The following is a 20522-nucleotide window of genomic DNA, read 5'->3' on the forward strand; positions in this document are numbered from 1 at the left end:
TTGGCATGGATGTGGGGAAAAAGGCACACTCATACATTGCTGGTGGAGTTGCAAATTGGTGCAGCCACTCTGGAAAGCAGTATAGAGATTCCTCAGAAAACTTGGAATGGACCCACCATTTGACCCAGCTAGCCCACTCCTCAGTTTATACACAAACGACTTAAAATCAGCATACTACAGTAAAGCAGTCACATCAATGTTTATAGCTGCTCAATTCACAATAGCTAGATTGTGGAACCAACCGAGATGCCCTTCAATTGATGAATGGATAAAGAAATTGTGGTATACATACACAATGGAATACTACTCAGTCATAAACAATAAAATAATTATGGCATTTGCTGGTAAATGGATGGAGTGGGAGAATATCATGTTAAGTGAAATAAGCCAATCCCAAAAAGCTAAAGGCTGAATGTTTTCTCTGATAAGTGAATGATGATATATAATGGGGGGTAATGAGGGGGTAAGAAGAGTGAAGGAACCTTGAATTGTGTAGAGGGACATGGGGTGGGAGGGGGTGGGGGAGGAAAGATAGTGGACTGAGACAGACATTATTACCCTATGTACATGTATGATTACACAAATGGTGTGAATCTACATTGTGTACAAACATAGAAATGAAAAGGTGTGTCCCATTTGTGTACAATGAATCAAAATGCAGTCTGTAAAAATTTTTTAAAAATCATAAATAAAAAAAAGTTTTCTTCTTTGGGGGCACTGATGTTCTATGCATTTAAAAATGTTAAAGCCAATAACAAATATCTTCATGGATTGAATTTTCCCTTCTTATATTATTTCCCTTTATTGTTTATGCAGGGTAATTTCATATAAAATTAATATATACTCACTGTAGAAACTGGAAGATAAAAAAATCACATTCCTAAGAAATAATTACTACTGACAGTTTTTCCCTCTTCTAGTTACTCTCTCTTTTTTTCTATTTATGTTATGCCTGTATCAATCATTAGCCTAAAATGTATAATAGTCTTTTCTGATGATTTTCTCTCAGGTGCATGTGTGACCAAGGACAAGAGTGGTCAGGGTGGTACCTGCAGGTGAACCTCTAGGGACTTGTCACATATGGCCTTCAGGCAGGTGGCGTTGATGTTGATATCGTCTTCTCCTGAGGTATCATAGAGGACAACGAGGGGAATATCGGCCTTGTCAAGTATCTCCACTGCAAAGATCTTTCCACAGGTTAAAGATTCAACTATCTTCACTAGATCAGAATCGTCATTTAGAACCTCCAGCCCTGAAAAACAGCAAATGCCTTAACAGAATCACCTAAGATGGAGAGCCCAATTGTACCTGCTTTGATCACCTATTGAAATTATGAATCCACCACCCAATTATTAATTTTATATAGACAGTTTGTTTCACAATCTTCTTTACCTTACTCATCTGTAGGTTTTTAAAGTACATGAATGTCCTTTGATACTCTAAGGCTGACAATCTTAAAACAAGATGAAAAACTGATGATCAATCAGAATTTCTACTTTAGGAGAAACAGCCTTCACTTTACATACAAACATACATTTAAAACAGAGACCAGAGCATGTCAGAAGCTATCAATGTATTTCCATGTACCTGTAATGTCCTTCCTAAAATTCTCCCCTTGATGTTTTCCATTTTCTAGTTAAATAAATTGCTTTTTTCTTATAAAATGAACACATATTTATTGGAAATTGGGACAACCATTTTTCTCTTTCCTCATTCCTTCTTTCCTTCCAGTACATTACTATGATCCTGAGGATACAGATAGCCTTCTGATTTATCAAAGAAAGACTAAACGTTTAACATAACATAGGTGAATCGGGTCTTAGTCCAACTGCTCTTCCAGTTCTCTGAAAACTGTAATTCGATGCATCATACAGATCACAACTCTAAGTTCATCTATTAAACTACTGAAAATTAGCTCACCACTTCCCCTAATTATAATATCTATTTCTGAATTTTCCCCTTTAAATCCATCAGCTAAAAGTCACAGGCTCCTCCTGTCCTGTAGCTTTTCTCACACCTTTTACTTTAGCATCCTAAATCTTGTCCTACACTCTTAATATGCTCCTTTCAAAACCAGCTGCACTGGTTTCCAACAGGTCCTGAAGACACTTTGGTTGATCTCACACAGTCAGACCCTGCTCCTGTGATACAAAGACTCACCCTTACTGGGAGGGGCATTTCCTTAAAGGGCTCATTTTCACATGAGAATTATGATCACTATCTCAACCAAGGGCAAGCCCTCCTGGCACAATGCATATTTCCATTAACCTGACCATTGAAAGTGACCAAATTCCATGGTACAGGACCTCTACTGCTTAATACTAGGGTGATTAGGACAAAAAAACTCTTTCAGATGGCCAGCAGATATTCTTATAATAAAACATAGTATAATACATTATATACAATAATAAAACATATATTTTATAATTTTGTTATATGTTTTATATGTAACAAAATAAGAACATTATAACATTTTCATAATGATCACATCTTATACAGAACACATTAACATGCATTAATTTAAACCTTACAAGAAATAACACTTTGTAATACTTTCAGATACAGAGATGATTTCAGAATTTAACCAAGAGAGCTGTGGTGATAAGCTATCAAAATGGCAAGCTTTTGGAAAGCACCTTACCTGCCAGTTTACACTTTGTAGCTTGGAATGCAAGTGAACAGAACTTCGGGTTTAATTTGTATGCTTTGTTCTTTTCAACATTTTCACTAAAACCATAGTCGACGTAGCATACCTAAAGATAAACAACCACCACCATGATGTTTAGGTTCAAAGCTCTTTGTCCTCACTTTAAAAAAAAAAAAAAGTGTGATACATTTAACTGACTCCATTTTATTCCACAATCAGTGGGAAGTGGTTCTGCCGCTGTCTGCACACAGCAGGCTGGAAGTCCCTGAGGAGAAGCCTGGAGTGGACCCAGGACATTGGGCTGCTACAGTCTGAAACTTAAATGCCACCCCCAACCCCAGCACATGTGTTGATTGATGGCTTGGTCTCCAATGTAGCAGTGTTCAGAGGTGGGACCTTTGGGAGGTGATTGGATCATGAGGACTCTGACCTGAAGAATGGATTAATCCACTTATGGAGGAGTCATAGATTAATGAGCCACTGGGAGGTGGTGGAAACTTTTAGAAGGTGGAGCCTACTTGGAGGAAGCAGGTCACTGAGGGGGATAATTTTGTCCTAGCCTATTCCTCTCTCTTCTTTTGCTTCCCTGCTGTCATACGATGAACAGCTTTGCCCACCCGCTTTCTGCCATGATTTCTGCCTTACAAGATGGGGTCAAATGACTATGAACTGAAACTTTTAGAAACACAAGCCTAATAGATCCTTCCTCCAAGTTGATTATCTCGGGCAGTTTGCAATAGCAACAGAAAGCTAACTAACACACAGTCTGTTACTTAGCCCCTTCCTCAATGGGTAGAACAAGGACAACTCCAAGCCTTGCTGACACTGGTGTCTCAGCAGCACACACCAACTGGTTCTGCCAACTCTGCTGCTCTTCCTCCTCCATTTTCCTTAATGTTCTAATGCCAGATTCGTCTTAAGTCTTCCTCAAGTCACCTACTTCCTCCTGTTCCTTGGGTAACAGCAGTTGTTCCCAGAGAGGGCAGTGCAACGCAGTATTTTTTTTTTTTTTTTTTTTTTTTTTTTTTTTTTTTTGCGGTGCTGGGGATCGAACCCAGGGCCTTGTGCTTACAAGGCAAGCACTCTACGACTGGGCTCTCCCCCCAGCCCCGCAAAGCAGTATTTTTGACAGCCTGCTCTCAGCCACTGTGCTTCCAGGGGCTGAGATGCTTCTGTCAGTGACAGCAAAGAGGTCATGGCCAAACAACACGAAATTCTACACTGAAAAAATATGTATTCCTGTTTGGTTCAGGGACATGAAGCAGGATTAGACTATCCAGCTCAGCAAAAGGCCTCAGACCTGCTGGACAGAGTTCCATGTTTCCAGGGCTCTTCCTCACCATTAGCACAGATCACTAGGAGCCTAAATGCTATTTTTAGTGTACATATAGAACTTTCTGTTGACAAGGACCATATAAACACAGAGCCTTTTAAAAAATGTAGAACTATTAAACTTTGATTTAGAATGATAACAAAGAATCTGAAAGTGTTGAAAACCTAGTATGCTTCTCTAATTAAAGCAGTTTTTTTTTTTTTTTTTTGAAGCAAAACAAAAGAACAAAAACAGGGACAGAGGTCTGGCAGAAAAACAAAGTGAACAAGCTAGCTTCTTGGCACCTAGATCACGGCACAAATCAAAACTTCCCTCCAACAGCGAGTCTAAGGAAAAAGAGAGGAAGCAGAGAGACTACTAACTCTTTCCTGGACCATTTGGTAAGTGGGGCAGGGGCTGGTCTGTCCCCTATGGGAAATGCTTCTTGGTGTCCACACTTGATTCAAGGTTGCCGGGGCCCAACTGCTGGCAGGGACACCACAGCAGGTGGCGGCCCATTTAAGTGCACAAGTTTATCTCTCCACTTCTCAATTAGCACCTGTTCTCCCTTCTCACAGACCTCAGGAGCCAGGCAGCCTTCACTTCCTTTAATAGCTATCACTACCCACAACATGGGTTCTGCTCTTCCCAGACTGAAATGGAGATAATGCTCTGAGATTGTGACTCCTGGGAAATTCTGGATATATTCTTAGCATAGCAAAAGACTAAGGGAATACCTTCTCCAAACTCTTCAAAGTGTTTCTGTAATGTCTGTGGCTTGCTTCTTTCTTTGTTTTAAACAATTTTTTTTTGTAGCTGTAGATGGACAACATGCCTTTATTTTGTTTATTTTTATGTGGTGCTAAGGACTGAACCCAGTGCCTCACACATGCTAGGCAAGTGCTCTGCCACTGAACTACTGCCCAGCCCTCTTTCTTGTATTTTTATTCATGATAACATGCACTCGTATGGCAGCCACAGTTTATAAAGCACTTGTCTCTGGATGGCCCAGTGTGACTCTCACCACACTCCAGCCTGTGTCCTCTGCTCTGCAGTTTCTAATGCCCTGGGATGAATACCAGCAGGTTCACAAGGTCCAAGCATCTGGCTCTGTCTGTGGTTCTCTGGCACCATCAAGTGGCCACAGGTCTTACAGCACCACTAGAGGCTTCTGTTACTCCTACATGCCAAGGGCCTTGCAGTGGACATCAAGTAGGGGATCAGTAACTGCTACCAAGCAACCTGCAGCTCCAGAGAAACAAAGCTCCTGTGAAGTAGTTGGGGCTTCTCCAGAGAAATCTGTCAGCTCCACAGGGAGGTGGGGAATGGTACGAGACAGGCTTGCTAAACCACTACTGTCTCAGAGCATGCCAGTCTAAGACACTGAGTTACCTTTTCCTATTTCTAATAATCTGCTCTCAGCAGCAATACAGGCTACAGAGTGGGCATGTCCTAATGGAAAATCTGCATTATTTATTGTAAACATTGATGCAATGTTAATGTGCCACCAGGATTTAGGCATGGTTCTTCTCTTCATAAGGAATCCTATCCCTTAACATGGCTTAGCTTCCACTGAACTTCCTAAGGACGGGGGGAGGGAAATGGCCAGAGTATGTAAAAGTTCATCCAGCAATGTTTGGGAATGGTTATCCCCTACAACCAGAGATGCAGAGGAATGGAGGGACCTGACATGGCACATGAATACAGGTAGGCAGAGGCCCACACTACAAACATAAGCCCTCTGCTTTCCACTGGTCCAGGGACCAAGTTGGTCCTTAGCTTTTTCCAGATTTTTTCAAAAACTTATCTAAGTACGAATTATCCTGAATAAAAGATACTGGAAGTATGCAGACTAATGGGTTTTGACCAATGAACTTTCCATAGAAAAACTGCCATAATCAAGAGGCAGACCCTTTTCACTGTCCCATAGGCCCCCTCTTCCCCTTTGTAACCAGCCCCTTTCTACCTTTGGTCCCAAGAAACCACTGTTCAGATTTTATCACTGCAGATGAAGGTGACCTGTTCTTAGATGTCACTTACACGACTTACACGAGATTTATCCATGTCATTATTTATATTAGTATTTAATTCCTTTGATTGTTCAATAGTATTCCATTGTACAAATTATCTATAACTTGTTATGTATTCACCTGTTGGTGAACATTTGTACTGTTAATAATAAAGCTGCTGCAAACACATAAAGCAAGCCTTTTTGGGGACCCATGGTTTTCATTTCTCTTCTATCAAATGCTCAGGGGTCATATGATAAGTCTTTAATTGCCAATCAGTGTTGTAGTTTCAGATAATTAAAGTTAGTCAAATTTCTTAAGAAGTTGTGTCTGTAAAGATTTGGTTAAGGAATTTTTGAGATTTCTCTATGAATGGGAAAAGTGGCTACTGGCTGGATGACCTTACTTCTGGACAGCCAGGGTCTCTTTTACCCATGGAACAAACTGGGTATGAAGCTACAAGCTTCCCTCCATGGCCTCCCAACATGTGCGGGCAGGAGCTTCAGCAGAGAGTAACTGGGAGACCAAAGCCTGTTTCTAGGGTAGGTTATTTGCATTCAATGGTACACATGGATTATGGCCAGAGGATTATGGCCATTGTCAAATGGCCAGATGGATTTTGGTTTTATATTGTGGAATAGAAGTTGCTGAAACAGAAGTGGGCTTTCTTGTTTGCAAATCCAGAGAGAACCCTAGGCTCTCTAGACACAGTTCCCCTTGTAGCCTGAGAGTCTTCCACCCAAGTAGAAGGAACTGTGAAACTGGGAGGTGAGGGGCACCCTGCTCTCAGGCAGCACAGCAATGCACAGAAGTCTTGAAGTGCATTTCCATTTAGGGAAAAGGAAACATCTTAGCAATCAAGAAAGAAAAGGTCCTCTTCTCCTCCCCCGCCACAGTTCTCCAGAAAGTAGAGGCCCCTCTGCCTGGGAGATCCAGGAGGCAGGCCCTATTCAAAGGATGATTTCCAAATAAATAAAGTTTCTACCAAGAAAGGAAGACATAACACAGTAAAAACAATGGATAGATACAGATAACCACACAACAGAGTTCCCATGTTGCTCCTCTGCACACTGTGTGGGGGACTGGGAGGTTGGGGCAAAAGAGTTCTGCTTCTCTGACCTGGCATTGTAAAAGAAGAGGCAAGGGGTAGAGGTGACCACTGAGATGTGGCCAGGCCTGGGAGTCCAGGAGCCTGCTAATGGAGGAGGGCAGTAAAGGAGCCCTTTGACCTTTCTAAGAGGAATGACTGGGTGACCCCAGGAGCAGCTCCTGAGAATGACAAGAGCCCTGGCTAAGAAGAGAAAAAGAGCTCTTTGATCATTCAAAGCCTAGGCCTTGAAGAGCTGCCCGAAGGGCTGCTCAGTATGGGGGGTGGGTATACACACCTTTTCCTGATCAGACTGTGGGTTCTAAGTATTCCTTTGCATGTGCTTTATTTATTTGTTTTGTTACCAAACTCTTGGGGTAACGTGACTACCACTGACTTAAAGCAGACAGGGATAATCTTTTACTGATATTACCTTTTCAACTTCCAGTGAAAACTATGTAGGATTAGATTAGAAAGGACTTAAGATGAGAAGCAACATTTATATTTGAAAAAGAGTAAGGTGTGTGTCTCTGTGATGCTGTGACACAGCAGACAGTGCTTGCCTTTAGCTTGCTGTCCTCTACTGAGATGATCTGTGCACGTAGCCAAGCATCTTCCTCGGCATTGACCGCCAGCAGCTGACCGACATGTACGGCTTGGACTGGTGCGACATTGGGGTTCTTACTGTAATACTCCTTCATCTCGTCTTCCATTAACTCCTGAGCAGCGGAGTAGTCTTTGCCCACATACCTGTATTAGTAAAAGGAAGAGAACATGAATGAAGCCAGTCAGTGGGAGGAAAACTACAGGAATCCATTGAGTGTTGCTCTGCTTCTATCGCCATCATTGGTTCCAGCCTCAGACTTGCTTACGCCAATGGTGAGGGGAAGGCAGAAAACATTTTTCTCTTGGTAAAGCAAGATTAGAGTATTATGGACATCATGCAAAACAAGACTGAGGTCCAACCAACCATGCCATGGGGCAAATGCTCCACCACCATCCAGAAAACCAGAGGGTGTAACAGCTGAGAAGAGGCCTCAGGGAGGACAAGGCTGAGGAAAGACTTGAGGAAGGGAAGAGAGGAAGAGATGGGGAAAACAGAGACACTAAGGAGGGCTAGTTCAGTGAGGGTCGTCCTAGAGCTTCACTGAGGCCGCTGGAGACCTGCGTCCATTATTGAGAAGGCAATCTTGCAGATAGTTTTGTCCCTTCTAAGGCTATCTCTGAATCAGCCTCGAGCTCTGCAAAGCAATGAAACTTTACTACAGATAAAAAGCCCAGGGCAGGACTAGCACATGCTGGACCCTGGCTCCAATACACAGCCTTGAATATACTAGACACAACGTGACACCCCTCCCCACAATTCAGTGATCAAATTACAACAAAACGTAATTTGCAATTGTGCCTCCTGACACTCTTAAAAGAGCTGGCAGCTTCTATGCAAAGTCTCTAAGAGGTGTACTTTCTGAGGAGGATTATTTTCAGACATGCTCCAGCCCCTTCTACAGCTTTCCACCACTGACTGCAGTCACCCTGTCCTAGTTTATGTTATCAAAATTTAGCAGTTTTTTTTCTGCCACAAGCAGGCTGTTGTTTTCTTGCCTTCATTAAAAGTCTCATTCCAGGATGTAAAACCTAGAAAATCAAATTTGGGTCATGGAACAGGAGCTGTCTTAGACATAAGGTGAAGCCTTTTAACTGGAAGAGGAAGCTGGGGTACACCACAACACAGTTCTTTGTATTGTCCCCAGTTTTTACTCGGCCCCAAGTAAGCCTATGAATCTATTCCTTTAGGAGTGTTTCCATGTGTTCTTTGTAATTTTCAACATGGCAGAAGATGCCAGTCAACCTATTTGTTACTAGAGAGAAAGAAAAAAAAAAAAAAAAAAAGCTGTAAAAAAGCCCCATGCGAAGTGGAAAGAAGGCCTCTTCTGAGGCAATGGCTATTTTAAAGAATGAAATATTACATGCATATTATTCACTCCAGAAACATCTGCAGACTCTCTGCCATACTCTTATCATTTAAATTTATTGAGCTTCGTAAATGTTAAGGCACTGCCTGGGATGCAGCTGCACTCTGAGCTCTGGGAGGTCTGCGATTCTGCCTAAGTGCCCATTTCCTAGAATCTCAAGGGCCTCCCTGTAGCACAGCTCCAGGCCTGGGAGCTCAATGGGCAGAGTCTGGGCTACAGTCCTGAGGTGGTGGTCTGGGTGGCACAGGCTCCTGCAGGGAAGAGGGAGGTAGGGAGAGATGCAGGTGGCTTCTGCTCTCTGTGGCAGCCAGTAGAGGAGGATGGCTACTGGCTTGGGTGAGGGCAGGGGATGATGTTACAGGTGGAATGAAAGTGAATGGTGACAAGAATGGGGTCATATACTGTCCCCAAATTACCTGAGCAAGGAGGCATAGAGACAAGTTTTACAAGTTTTTCAAAGTTAATCTCTGAGTCTAGAGACAAAAATTCCCATATTTGACCTCTGGATTCTGCTAAAGCAAACCTTGAGGCCCTTCATGAACCAGGAGCCCATCTTCCCAGGCCCACTTACTGACTGCCTAGGTGAAGAGGGTACACAACAGAGTACAGTCTGGGGGGGTCTGTCAACCCTTAAGGTGGGGGGCAAATGACCTAGGGTCAACCTAACAGTAGGCAATGACTCATGGTGCTTGCTGGTTGCCAGCTGCCCTGCTGAACACGCAGAACACGGATTCCAGGATCTGAATTTACACTGGACAAAGGAGTTTAAGCAATCTGAAGACCCTGGAATTAGCCATCCTAGAAGAGTGTGGAGCCCTCAATTAATGTCCGAGCACTGATCCATATTCCTGCCAGCCTTTTCTTGGTAACATCAGAAATCACGACTGACCAGTGCTGGGCGGTCTCTGAGAAGGGCGCCAATGATTGCTGGTAATAGGTACCACAGAATCCTGTCGTGAAGTAGGGTTAAGTTTCCTTTACAACATCAAATCATAAAAGTTAGCCATCTGCCCCTCAACATCTTTACTTCAATATATTAGTGGACCACAATGGCACTCCCTAGCCTTCAGTGAGCTGTGTTTATCTTCAGGCCACACCAGTCCCAGGATAAACACTTTATATGTTCACTACCCCTGTATAAATCTAAAGTTTCTTCAGATCTGAGCATCCCAAGAAACTGGGTTCACACCATTATCTACTCAGATTATTCATATAAAGCAAGAGATTTTATATGTTTTAGCTCTTCTTTTATAGAATGAGTTTGGTTTTGGTGGTCTTTCTTTGGACCTTTCCAGGTTGGCCCTGAGTCTCTGGCAGCTCGACTCACAGGGCCACGTGGGCTGAAGGAACCTGGACTCTGCTCTGCTTCGGCCTTTTCTTCACCTGCCAGCCACAGCCATACCCTGGGCTGGTGCTCCAGAGCTTCACTGCACAGGCTCCCATTCTTTTTCCTGAGCAGGAAACTGCAAATTATAATCCCTCTGGACTTTCCATGTGTTGTGTAGTTTCTCTAAGGTCCAAGGTGAGTGTCTGGAGCTGAGCTTTTTTTTTGTCATTCCAGTTATCATCAGCCACTTAGGTGATGACTCCTCCTTCCAGGCAATGATACTGAAAGGCTCATGGCACCTCTGAATCCAAGGGCTAATGTGAGGAAGGTGCTGCCTAGCTATTCTGACTTTTAGGAAATGCTACATACCATAGACCCTGAAGGAATAATATTACCTAGTCTGGGGAGGGGGTTGCTTTTTCTATGGACTAGATATCACTTTTGATATATATTGTTACCATGGTGCTTCTGACATTGATGTTTTTCAAGTTCATTTTATCATCTTGATTTTTTAAAACTGTTAGTAATTATTTTTCATAAGAATAGTTGTATATTTTGAAATTTAGCAAATATGTTATTATATTTCCCTATAAAACTCTAGAGAACTAAGAATATGTTATTCTTCCTCTGATCCCCAGCATCCACAAGAACAGTCAAGTGATAACAGTAGACAAGCATCCTAAAGAATTAGAAAACGCAACTTGCCTGATGACCACTTCATTTGTGTTGCTCAGTTCAACCACCAACACAGATGGGGATGCCTCAGTTGGAATCACCAAAGGAGGGACTGTTATGTCCTCCATGAAGGTTTCGGAACTTTCAGCAATGTTTTTTTCCAACTGCAAATATTCTTGTTCAATCATAGTCTTGATATCATAATCACCTTGTGCTTGCCCTTCATCCTTTAGGATCTGGTCAGTGGGTGATGGAAGTTTAGCATAGAGAATAGCCTTCTGGGGGTTTCCAGAAATGTAGTCTATGGTACACACATCAGAAAGTGAGGCAAGATTTTTTAAGGCATCCTCGGGGAATTTTACTCTGTACACATCCTCAAATGCTTTGGGGAGTGCACTAGCCCAAAGGCCACTGGTGTACCTCACCAGCAGCTCCGCCACTTTCTCTTTGATGTCCACTGGCATGACTGCTGCACTCCCTTTCAATGGTGGTGTTTGTTTGGGAGCAGGTAGTGGGGATGGAAGCACTTTTTCAGTGTCCTGTTCACTTCTCAAAAGCTGCTTTCTCTTAGCTGGATAAAGAAGCAAATCTTGACCACCACTGCAAGGTTTTTCCACCTGAAAATTTCAAAGAAAGCAAAGGACTGACAATTCAATGACTATAAGCTACTTGAAAACACATTAATGCATTTTACATTTGATAGCAACACTGTTTTTAAACTGATCACACATAAAAGCACACATTTTATTCTTCTCGATTACTAAGAATTGAATGCACTGCCTTCACCTGAAAATAACATGAGTCATATTTCATAAACAACAATGAAAATAAAATTGTATTAACTTCCCTTATGAGGCATCTAGTCTCCAATTGCCCTAGGATATTATGAGTGCTTTTGCCCTGTTCTAAGTGTGCTGCTCATTTGGCTCTCTCTGCCAAATCCAAAGCAATAGCTTACAAAATGGACTGAATCCAAGATGAAATGGAGCTATGAACAGATATAATCACTGTCAGGAATAAACCACTGGGAAGAACGTTAGAAAATAGTTAGACAATACAGCGAGTGCTCTCTCTCTTTTGCAACATCCTGAGGAAATGCTCAACTTTCCATTATTTAGAAAAAGATGCCCCAAAGACAAGGTACAATTTTTACAACCACCATAGCATAAAGTTAGCTGAAAGTGTTGTCACCACAATGAACGAGTGTTAAAAATACCTAGCATTTTATGTCATCCAATTTCTAATTTTATGTGCATGCCATGCATGAGGGCAGAGCTTGATACATCTTTTTTATATAAGAAAGAAAGAGAAACTGATGTATGACTTCATTATTTTAAGTTCTAGGCCTTCCTACTGCTAGTCCAGGGGCTGGTGAACCACAGCCAGCAGCCCAGTACAGCTCATGGCTCATGAGTTGGGAATAATTTTGTATTTTTAAAAAGTTTAAAAAAAAAATCAAAAGAAGAATTATTTCATGGTGTGAAAATTATATGAAATTCAGTGTACATAAAACTTTGCTGAAGAGCTCTCATGCCCATTGGACTATGTGTTACCTGTAGCTGCTTTTGCGCTCCAGCTGTAGAACAGTTATGAGAGCCTGCATGACGTGTCATGGCTGCACAGTTCTACATTTTAGAGTCTGAAAAGCCTAAGATAGTTACTATCTGGCCTTCTATAAAAACAGTTTCTTAAACCCTGTACTGGCCATTAGACTGAAGGTAATATTCACTGCCTTCTGAAATGTTCCTATTCTATCAGGTCCTATTCAGCTATTCCTTAGCTGCAATTTAAGCCCTGAGGAAGATCCATCAGGGCAATAGTACAGACTTATGGGAAACCCCACCCTACCAAAAGAAGAGTATTTAAGGATGCTGTGTGGGCAGCTTATTAGTAAAGAACACTGACTCCATTTACTTCACTCTCCTTACAGCTTACAAAGAACACAGAAGCGCCTGTGTAAAGGAAAGAGGGTACTGCCTTGTCACCAGAGAAAGGCACAAATAGATATTAAAAGGTTCCCTTTATTCAGTCTCACTACATTCTAGATGATACATAAGAAGCAAATGATATTAACTAAGTAGAAAACATTAGGTTTTCCTCCTCATTCTTCTGCCAATGTGTGTTTCTTAAGTTTTGAGGATTGAGTAAAAAAGTTCTTGCCTGAAAAACTTAAAGATAAAATGACAGCAGAAGGGATCTATGGCCGTTCTACCAGCTGCAAGAGCTTCCTGTCACCATCTGTGGACTCCTGCTGGCACATATTCTGGATGGCATACCACCTAACTGTTACAATTTATGTCCCTTAAGGCTAGCCATAGGAGCACAAATATTTGGAGTGTTTCTCATCCTTCTCTCCATGGTTAGTCCATTTCTTGAAATATGGAATCTAAAAACGCCAGTTTGCACTGTGCTTTAAGACACCGGATAAGGTGCAAGAATTTAGACTGGGCATCCAAAGGTATGAAAAACATACTTTTTAGACAAATGAAAAAGAAAACAGAATTCTGTGTGAGTGATTCACTGGTAGAGAATCTCAATGAGTATAATTTGAGATCCATACATGGTAGTACTCTATCCAAAACCAGATGAGCCTGCAGGGCCCATCTTAAAACTCTACATCAGTTCTCATCTCCCAATCTCCTCTCAAGGTCTTCTCTGGAGTGGACAGCAGAAGCTAATTCCTATTTGAGGGATAGCCCATCTTATTCATCTAAAATAACTTTCAAAAGCCTCATCCCCCAACTGTCCATATGGCTTCTTCTAACCCATAAGAGATTAAGAAGGTTCTTATGCTTCATGATTCTTTTCTTTCCAAGAAGTCAACTAAGAACATGGGATGCCTCAATGTTTATTTAGTCTCCCCCTTCCAGTCCCAGAGTCTTAATTCCCATCTGAGCCTCAAATATCATCAGGACCAATTACCTAATAAAGCACTTAATTTTAGCAAACTTCCCAATGTAATCTCTGAACATGACCAGCACAATGAGATCTTCCAAGTAGGAATTATTGTCTTTTTCTTTGGGTGGTGCTGGGGAGCTGGGGAGTGAACCTAGGGATGCTCTACCCCTCAGCTACATCCCAGCCCTTTTTTTTAAAATTTTGAGATAGGGTCTCACTAAGTTGCCTATGCTGGCCTCATATTTGATCCTCTTGTCTTAGCTTCCAGAGTGGCAGGGATCACAGGCATGTGCCACTGTGTCCACTTGGCATCACTGTCTTCAACAGAACATTATGTCCACTTAATATGTGTTGGTTCAGGACAGGAGCAGAATTCTGTTTTTCTGGCCTTTACTCCATGATAATGTTTAAAAGTCAACTGGAAGTGGTAATAAGCTTTCAGGACTATCTGCAGCAGTTAAGTCAAACTTTGCCAATCAGCCTAAAAACAAATTTTTGACCTGTAAGCCCAAATTCATCCAAAGCCCAAACAACTGCCAAATAGTCATCTAAACTAGAAGACAGGTTTCTTTCTTCAGCAGTTTTATTTTTATTAAGATAGATACTCACTCCCACCAATGACTAGTTCCTTGAATTGTGGGCACTTTCCAATATTTAACGGCTTCTTAATCTCCAAAGGGGTTGGTTATGTGCATAAATTCCACCTGTTCTCCAGTGTCTTGGCCTCTTTATATTCAAACAAACATTTACTAAAATAAGCAGTAAAGGCATACCTGACGTTAGGAATGGAACCTGATACTCAACAGAGTTGATTCAGATATCCTTTAACACTTCAGGCAAATACTTGTGGATGGATTTAATGTTATGGAACAATATGCCTGGTCCACACACTTGGTTAACTAATCTTTGGAGAATGACTTAAAGGTTTCTCAATTCAAAGGGAAAAATTAATGAAACATGATTTAGAGTTAAAAAATACATAATCAAAAACATAAACATTTAATCTAACCCACATATACTATATATAAAAATATATAAAACAAATTTGACTTCTTTTCAGCTTAAATTCTTTTGTTTAAAAGTTTTCATACAAATAGAAACTTGCTCTCCCAGGCACCCTACTGTGACTGCTATCTGTCCTACTCAGAACATGTCATCTTTTTAATTGTTTGGCAATGGGCTCAGGAAAGACACCCTACTGCTCCCTCTCTTAGCCTCCAAGAGTCTCTGAGCTGAGGAGCTATTCTATGGCAAGGTGCTGGGGCTGAGCTCTGAAGCTCTGGAGCAACTGATGAGTGTCACATGCTCATCTCCTGTCTCCTCCCAGACAGAACAGCTGCTCCTGGTCTTCACACACGGTCACATAAGTCAACACCTACTCAAAACACGGCTTTTAGCAGGGAATGGTGGCATACGCCTGTAATCTCAGTGGCTTGGGAGGCTGAGGCAGGAGGATATTAAGTTCAAAGCCAGTCTCAGCAAAAGTGAGATACTAAGCAACTCAGTGAGACCCTGTCTCTAAATAAAATACAAAAACAGGGCTGGGGATGTAGATCAGTGGTTGAATGCCCCTGAGTTCAATCCCCCGTACACACTCCCCGCCCCACCCCCCAAAAAAAACCATGACTTTTAGTATTTCCTTGGTGTGATAATTAGTAGCTAACCATTTCAGGTGAGAGTTTTGTTTTGTTTTGTTTTTGTACTGGGGATCTAACCCAGGGCACTTGACATTCCCAGCCTTCTTTATCTTTTATTTTGAGATAGGGTCTTACCAGTTGTTGAGGGTCTTGCTACATGGCTGAGGCTGGCCTCAAGCTTGTGACCCTCCTGTCTTAGCCTACTGAGTCACTGGGATTACAGGCATGTGCCACCCAGTCCCAGTCCTGAAAAGGGGGCTTTCATAGCTTCTCATTCCTAAGGTCCCCTTGATTTAGGTGAGGGGGGAATCAAAAGACCTCCTTCACTGACTCAAGTAGGGGGATCAAAATTGTGCCCTTCTCCTTCATGTTTTACTTTGTTTTGTGGCTCTACATTTTTTTCTCTGACTTTGTCCATCCAAACAATCACCATGACCTGTAATTCCACATATAGTGTACATCCTACATATGGATTCCCATGCCCACCTCCTAACAGGAGAGACAGGTAACATAAAAGATGAGTTCTATATGCCATGGAAACAAGCCACCTCCTTTGGTGATCATCAGAAGATTCAACATCACATATGCCTTAACTTGTTGTACCCACAAGTTCATTATATTCAGCTTGATCTCTGCCATCTTGGGAATCTCATACCTGTCTGGATTTCTCTAAGTTTCAAGTAGACACTTTAGATTTCATAGATGTGAGGCCTTAAAACATTAATTTCTTTGGTAATCTATTTGTTCATACAAATAAAAATCTTCATCCTATGTGCCTAGAAACTTTCTTCTCCTTAACTCTAAGAGGTCTTCACTTCTCCATTTATAGTTTACTGTGTTGCAAACATAAAGCTCTTGAAGCCAAACTCCTTTGAGTCTCAGAAGGCTCACTTGCTAATTCTGTAGCATGGGCCTCTGAGGTGAGCTTACTGTCTCCATGGAATTAGAATTTTCTTTGGGATTCTATAACAGAATTTGTATCAACCAACTAAACCAAGAAACACAGTTGGGTTTCCATGGAGTAGTCAGTTTCTGTGTTGAAGCTTTAAGTTCTAAACTTCATTTTATATGGTCACCACTCAGTAGATATCTGGGTGCAGTAAAGTCACATTTTCCTGAAGACCTGCTTTTTAGCACTCTAAGCATTAGCAATGGTTATGAACTAAAAAAATTAAAAAAAAAAAAACCCTAAAACCAAGCCAATTTGATTTCAGTAATGAATAAAAGACCCTTTGGTGCCCAGCAACAATGAAAACCTGGAGTCACTGACCAGAAGTTTGCACCTTATGATTAGTCAATTTACGGAAAGGCTGATTGGTTCATGGACTTCTTAACAGTTTTTTTGTGCTAAAGCTGAGAAGTACTGGAAAAGTTGAGGATTGAGAAAGAGATGAGGAAATGGTCCCCAATGACGTCACTGGGTCACAGTGAAGACAAACTGATGAGTAAGTGTGTAAGAGCAGTAAGAGGATCATGTACTGTAGGCAGGAAAACACGGAGACCAGCTACACCATCCAACTGGATGTTCCATGCCACCTACATCCACATCCACCTCTGCAGCATTTACTGATGTTAGTGATGATAAACCCAAGATACTCAGAAGTGGTTTAATTTTTCAGTTGATTCTATTTACGACTGTGTAAGAGCACATTCCACAGATTTAATTAAAGGTGAATGGAAAAAGTCCTGTTGTAACCCTGACTGTTCACAAACCATCTACCTAGGGAAACTCTTTCCACCATCTTGAATAAGTAGTTTTATAGACTCTATATTTTAAGGTCAATGCTCTCTCATTCCCACACCTTCACCTAAGGAAGAATTTTCACTGATGCTCTCCTCTTCAGACACACTGAAAGCATTCATATTAAATGAACTACAAGTCATTTTCCTTCACACAGCCCAAGATTAAGTTGTTTGCTCGCATGTTCCTTCAGGAAGATGATGGAATCTTCCGGTTAAGCAAGTGCAGAGTTTTCTGGGCTGATCCCTACTGGTACCTGTGGCTTTCACTGTGCACTGGAGGCCTTCCCTGCACTCAATACCTTTGGCAAGGGTGGGTACAGGAGAGGAATCTGTTCCCTACAAGGACAGAAACACTTGTCTTGGAGTATCAGTTCCTCGACTTCATTTCAACCACTGCTCCATACTGATTTTCAATTTGAACTTCGTTCTTTTCTCTAGCTTCTCTTCTGTTTTCACTGAGATGATTTCCCCATAAGACTTGCTAGACATGTCCCTATTCATTATGGTTTTGGTCTGCTGAAAGCTGCACTGCCTCTCAAAAGCAGCTACCTTTTACTAAACACCTTCTGTTTTTTTTATACTATTCTGCAGCTGCTTTGTACCTTTTACCTTATTTAATTCTCACAACCACTCTACAACATGGGTAGAACTGTCACATTGTAGAGTAGACTGGAACTGTGAGAGGATGATTTGCATGCTGAAGATGATACAGCTAAGAAATGGTAAGGGACAAATCTAAGAGCCCACATTCTTTCCACTCTGTTAACACCCTACAGGTAGTTTCTGTTTCAAATTCCAGAACAGCAACACCAACTTCTCTGATTTAGCACAGTGCTGTTTCAACTTTCTTCTATTCAGATGTTCACTGACACAAAGTTTAAACACTGATCCAGTAGCATTCATTTACTATCTCCTTTTATTGGTAAAAATTTGGAAAAGAAATCAGATTCCATTTTAAAACTACATGGCTATACTTCCAAGTCTTCAGTTTACCTTCCACCACTGCTTCTGTTGGCACTGCTGGATAGCTGTATTTGATACCCTTAGGGTTGAGTAGTGAGGATGTCCTCTACTGTTTGATTACGTTTCACTTTCTCAGGGATCTGAGTTGTTTCCTATCAATCTAATCCAAGTTTTTTAAAAAGGCAATTCATTTTGCATGAGCTGAAAGATGCTTTATTATCTTACACATCTGGTTACCACAGTTAAAGTTTAGACAGATTCCTAAAAATACAAAATATAAAAACATCCCTACGTGAGTAGCAGAACTGCTGTTGCTTCCTTGGATGTTTCCCACATTGCTATATTGAGGGAATTTGGAATTTTTAAGTACTCTGAGGAGTACTAAACAACTCAAAACTCAGTGATATCAAATGGATAAAAAATGTCACATAACAAAAATAAATTGTAAAATTCATAGTAAAACCTCTTTGTAATATCTATTATTAATTAGTGTAAGTATGCATCCCCCCATTCACATTTTATGTTCCATAATTTATGCTGTCACTCACAAAATGTCATGTTCTATGCTTAAGGCCTGGTGTGCCACGGGCCTGACCTAGAACGCTTCTCGGGCAGTCTTGCAGTGGCCTCCCAGTAGGTCTTGCAACTATGGCAGGAGCTCTTCTCAGCTGGGCACCTCTAGTTCAGCCCCTCAGCTCTTCACCCTGTTTCCAGCAAGACATGTGGCTAACAGGATGGAGTGGTTTCTCTCTCCGCCCAGGTTTCACAGCAGAGAATTTTGACCAACATTCTTTCTACTCTATTAACACCCTAAGAGTAGTTTCTGCTTCAAATTCCAGAAGAGCAACACCAACTTCTCTGATTTTAGCACAGTGGTGTTTCATCTTTCTCCTACTGAACTGGTATTCAATAGTCAGAGTTCTAAGTGTGGGAATTTTATTAGAAATCAAAGTCGGTCAGAGGCCACAATCCTGGGTGACCTCAGGGCAGGAAATGCTAATTTCTACCAAATGATGACTCTGATGAAGCAATGTGGCTTCTGCCTTACTGTCAGTTTCTTTTGAAACACACACTCTCTCTCTCTCTCTCTCTTTTTTTTTTTTTGGTACCGGGAATTGAACCAAGGGGTGCTTAACCCCTGAGCCACATCCCCAGCACTTTCAGTATTTTATTTAGAGACAGGGTCTCACTGAGTTACTTAGGGTCTCGTTAAGTTGCTGATGCTGGCTTTGAACTTGCGATCCTCCTGTCCCAGCCTCCCGAGCAACTGGGACACTTTGATCTTGAACTTCCTTCAGCTTCCTGAAAACTCCAGGGCTCTGACACAAGATATTTCTTTTGTCTTCTTCCCTAAATTACTCCAATTGTCAGGCTTTAGTTTATCACGCACCTCCCCTGGCAGCAGACTAAGTCCTGTTTACACATTCCCTCCACACTCTGCTTTTTTCCCTCACAACAATGTAGGCTTATCATTATTTGCTTAGCGTTTATTTTCCCCACCAGACAAGTTCCCTACAGGCAAGGACCACTGTCCATCTTGCCTTCTGTTTTATCCATAACATTCAGGTCAGTGGTGGCACACAAGCACTTTATAAATACCAGCCAGACACAACAGTCAAGAAGAACCTAATTAACAAGACCACAGTTTTGGAACAGCCAGGAGGTGTGACTGTCCTTCTCCCAGGATCCAATCTCCTGGATTTCAGCTTTCTTGGTCTTCAGCCTTACTGCCTTGGGAGCTCTGTGCTTCCAAAACAGCTTCTGCACAATTCCCACTTCCCTCCCAAGTTGCCTAGGACACCATAAAACTGGTTCACCTTTCTAAAGACTCTATATTCTCTTTACCTTTCAAAATGCTCATTACACATTTTTCTGTCTGAGAGATCCAAAAGCTTAAGAACAACAGATTCAAAGAATATTTCTGCCTGCAGCAAAATGTCATCCAACATCCTTAGGATGCAGCTTATGTACGAAAGTAAAATTTCGGAGTTGCTATTTGGCCCCTGAAGTGATCCTGTCCATTCTGAGATTCAAAGGGAAATATCTGCAAGTGTTTATTTTGGGGTGGTTAGACTAAGGGTGATTTTTAAATTTCTTATGATTTTAATTTTCAATCTTTTTTTACACAAAGAATATTTTATATGATTGAATGAAATACTTAAAAAAAAAAAGAAATACACTGTAAATGGGTTTCTTCTTCAGTTTATGACAAGTCACACAGACAGACATCTGTTACCAAGTTTCTTCTCAT

General features: G+C 41.5%; 1 protein-coding gene across 1 annotated transcript in view; it reads right to left on the bottom strand.

The window, feature by feature from the left end:
• Nucleotides 1-20522, bottom strand: part of Tdrd7 (tudor domain containing 7) — a 64464-nt gene that overhangs the window by 22068 nt on the left and 21874 nt on the right. The window contains exons 7-10 of the mRNA XM_047524129.1: nucleotides 11061-11647; nucleotides 7619-7805; nucleotides 2642-2753; nucleotides 1050-1252 (exon numbers count right to left, since the gene is read on the bottom strand). Coding sequence (XP_047380085.1) covers nucleotides 1050-1252; nucleotides 2642-2753; nucleotides 7619-7805; nucleotides 11061-11647 — 1089 coding nt within the window. The remainder of the gene's footprint in view (nucleotides 1-1049; nucleotides 1253-2641; nucleotides 2754-7618; nucleotides 7806-11060; nucleotides 11648-20522) is intronic.

The sequence above is a fragment of the Sciurus carolinensis genome, chromosome 14 (assembly GCF_902686445.1).
Source record: "Sciurus carolinensis chromosome 14, mSciCar1.2, whole genome shotgun sequence".
NCBI lineage: Eukaryota > Metazoa > Chordata > Mammalia > Rodentia > Sciuridae > Sciurus > Sciurus carolinensis.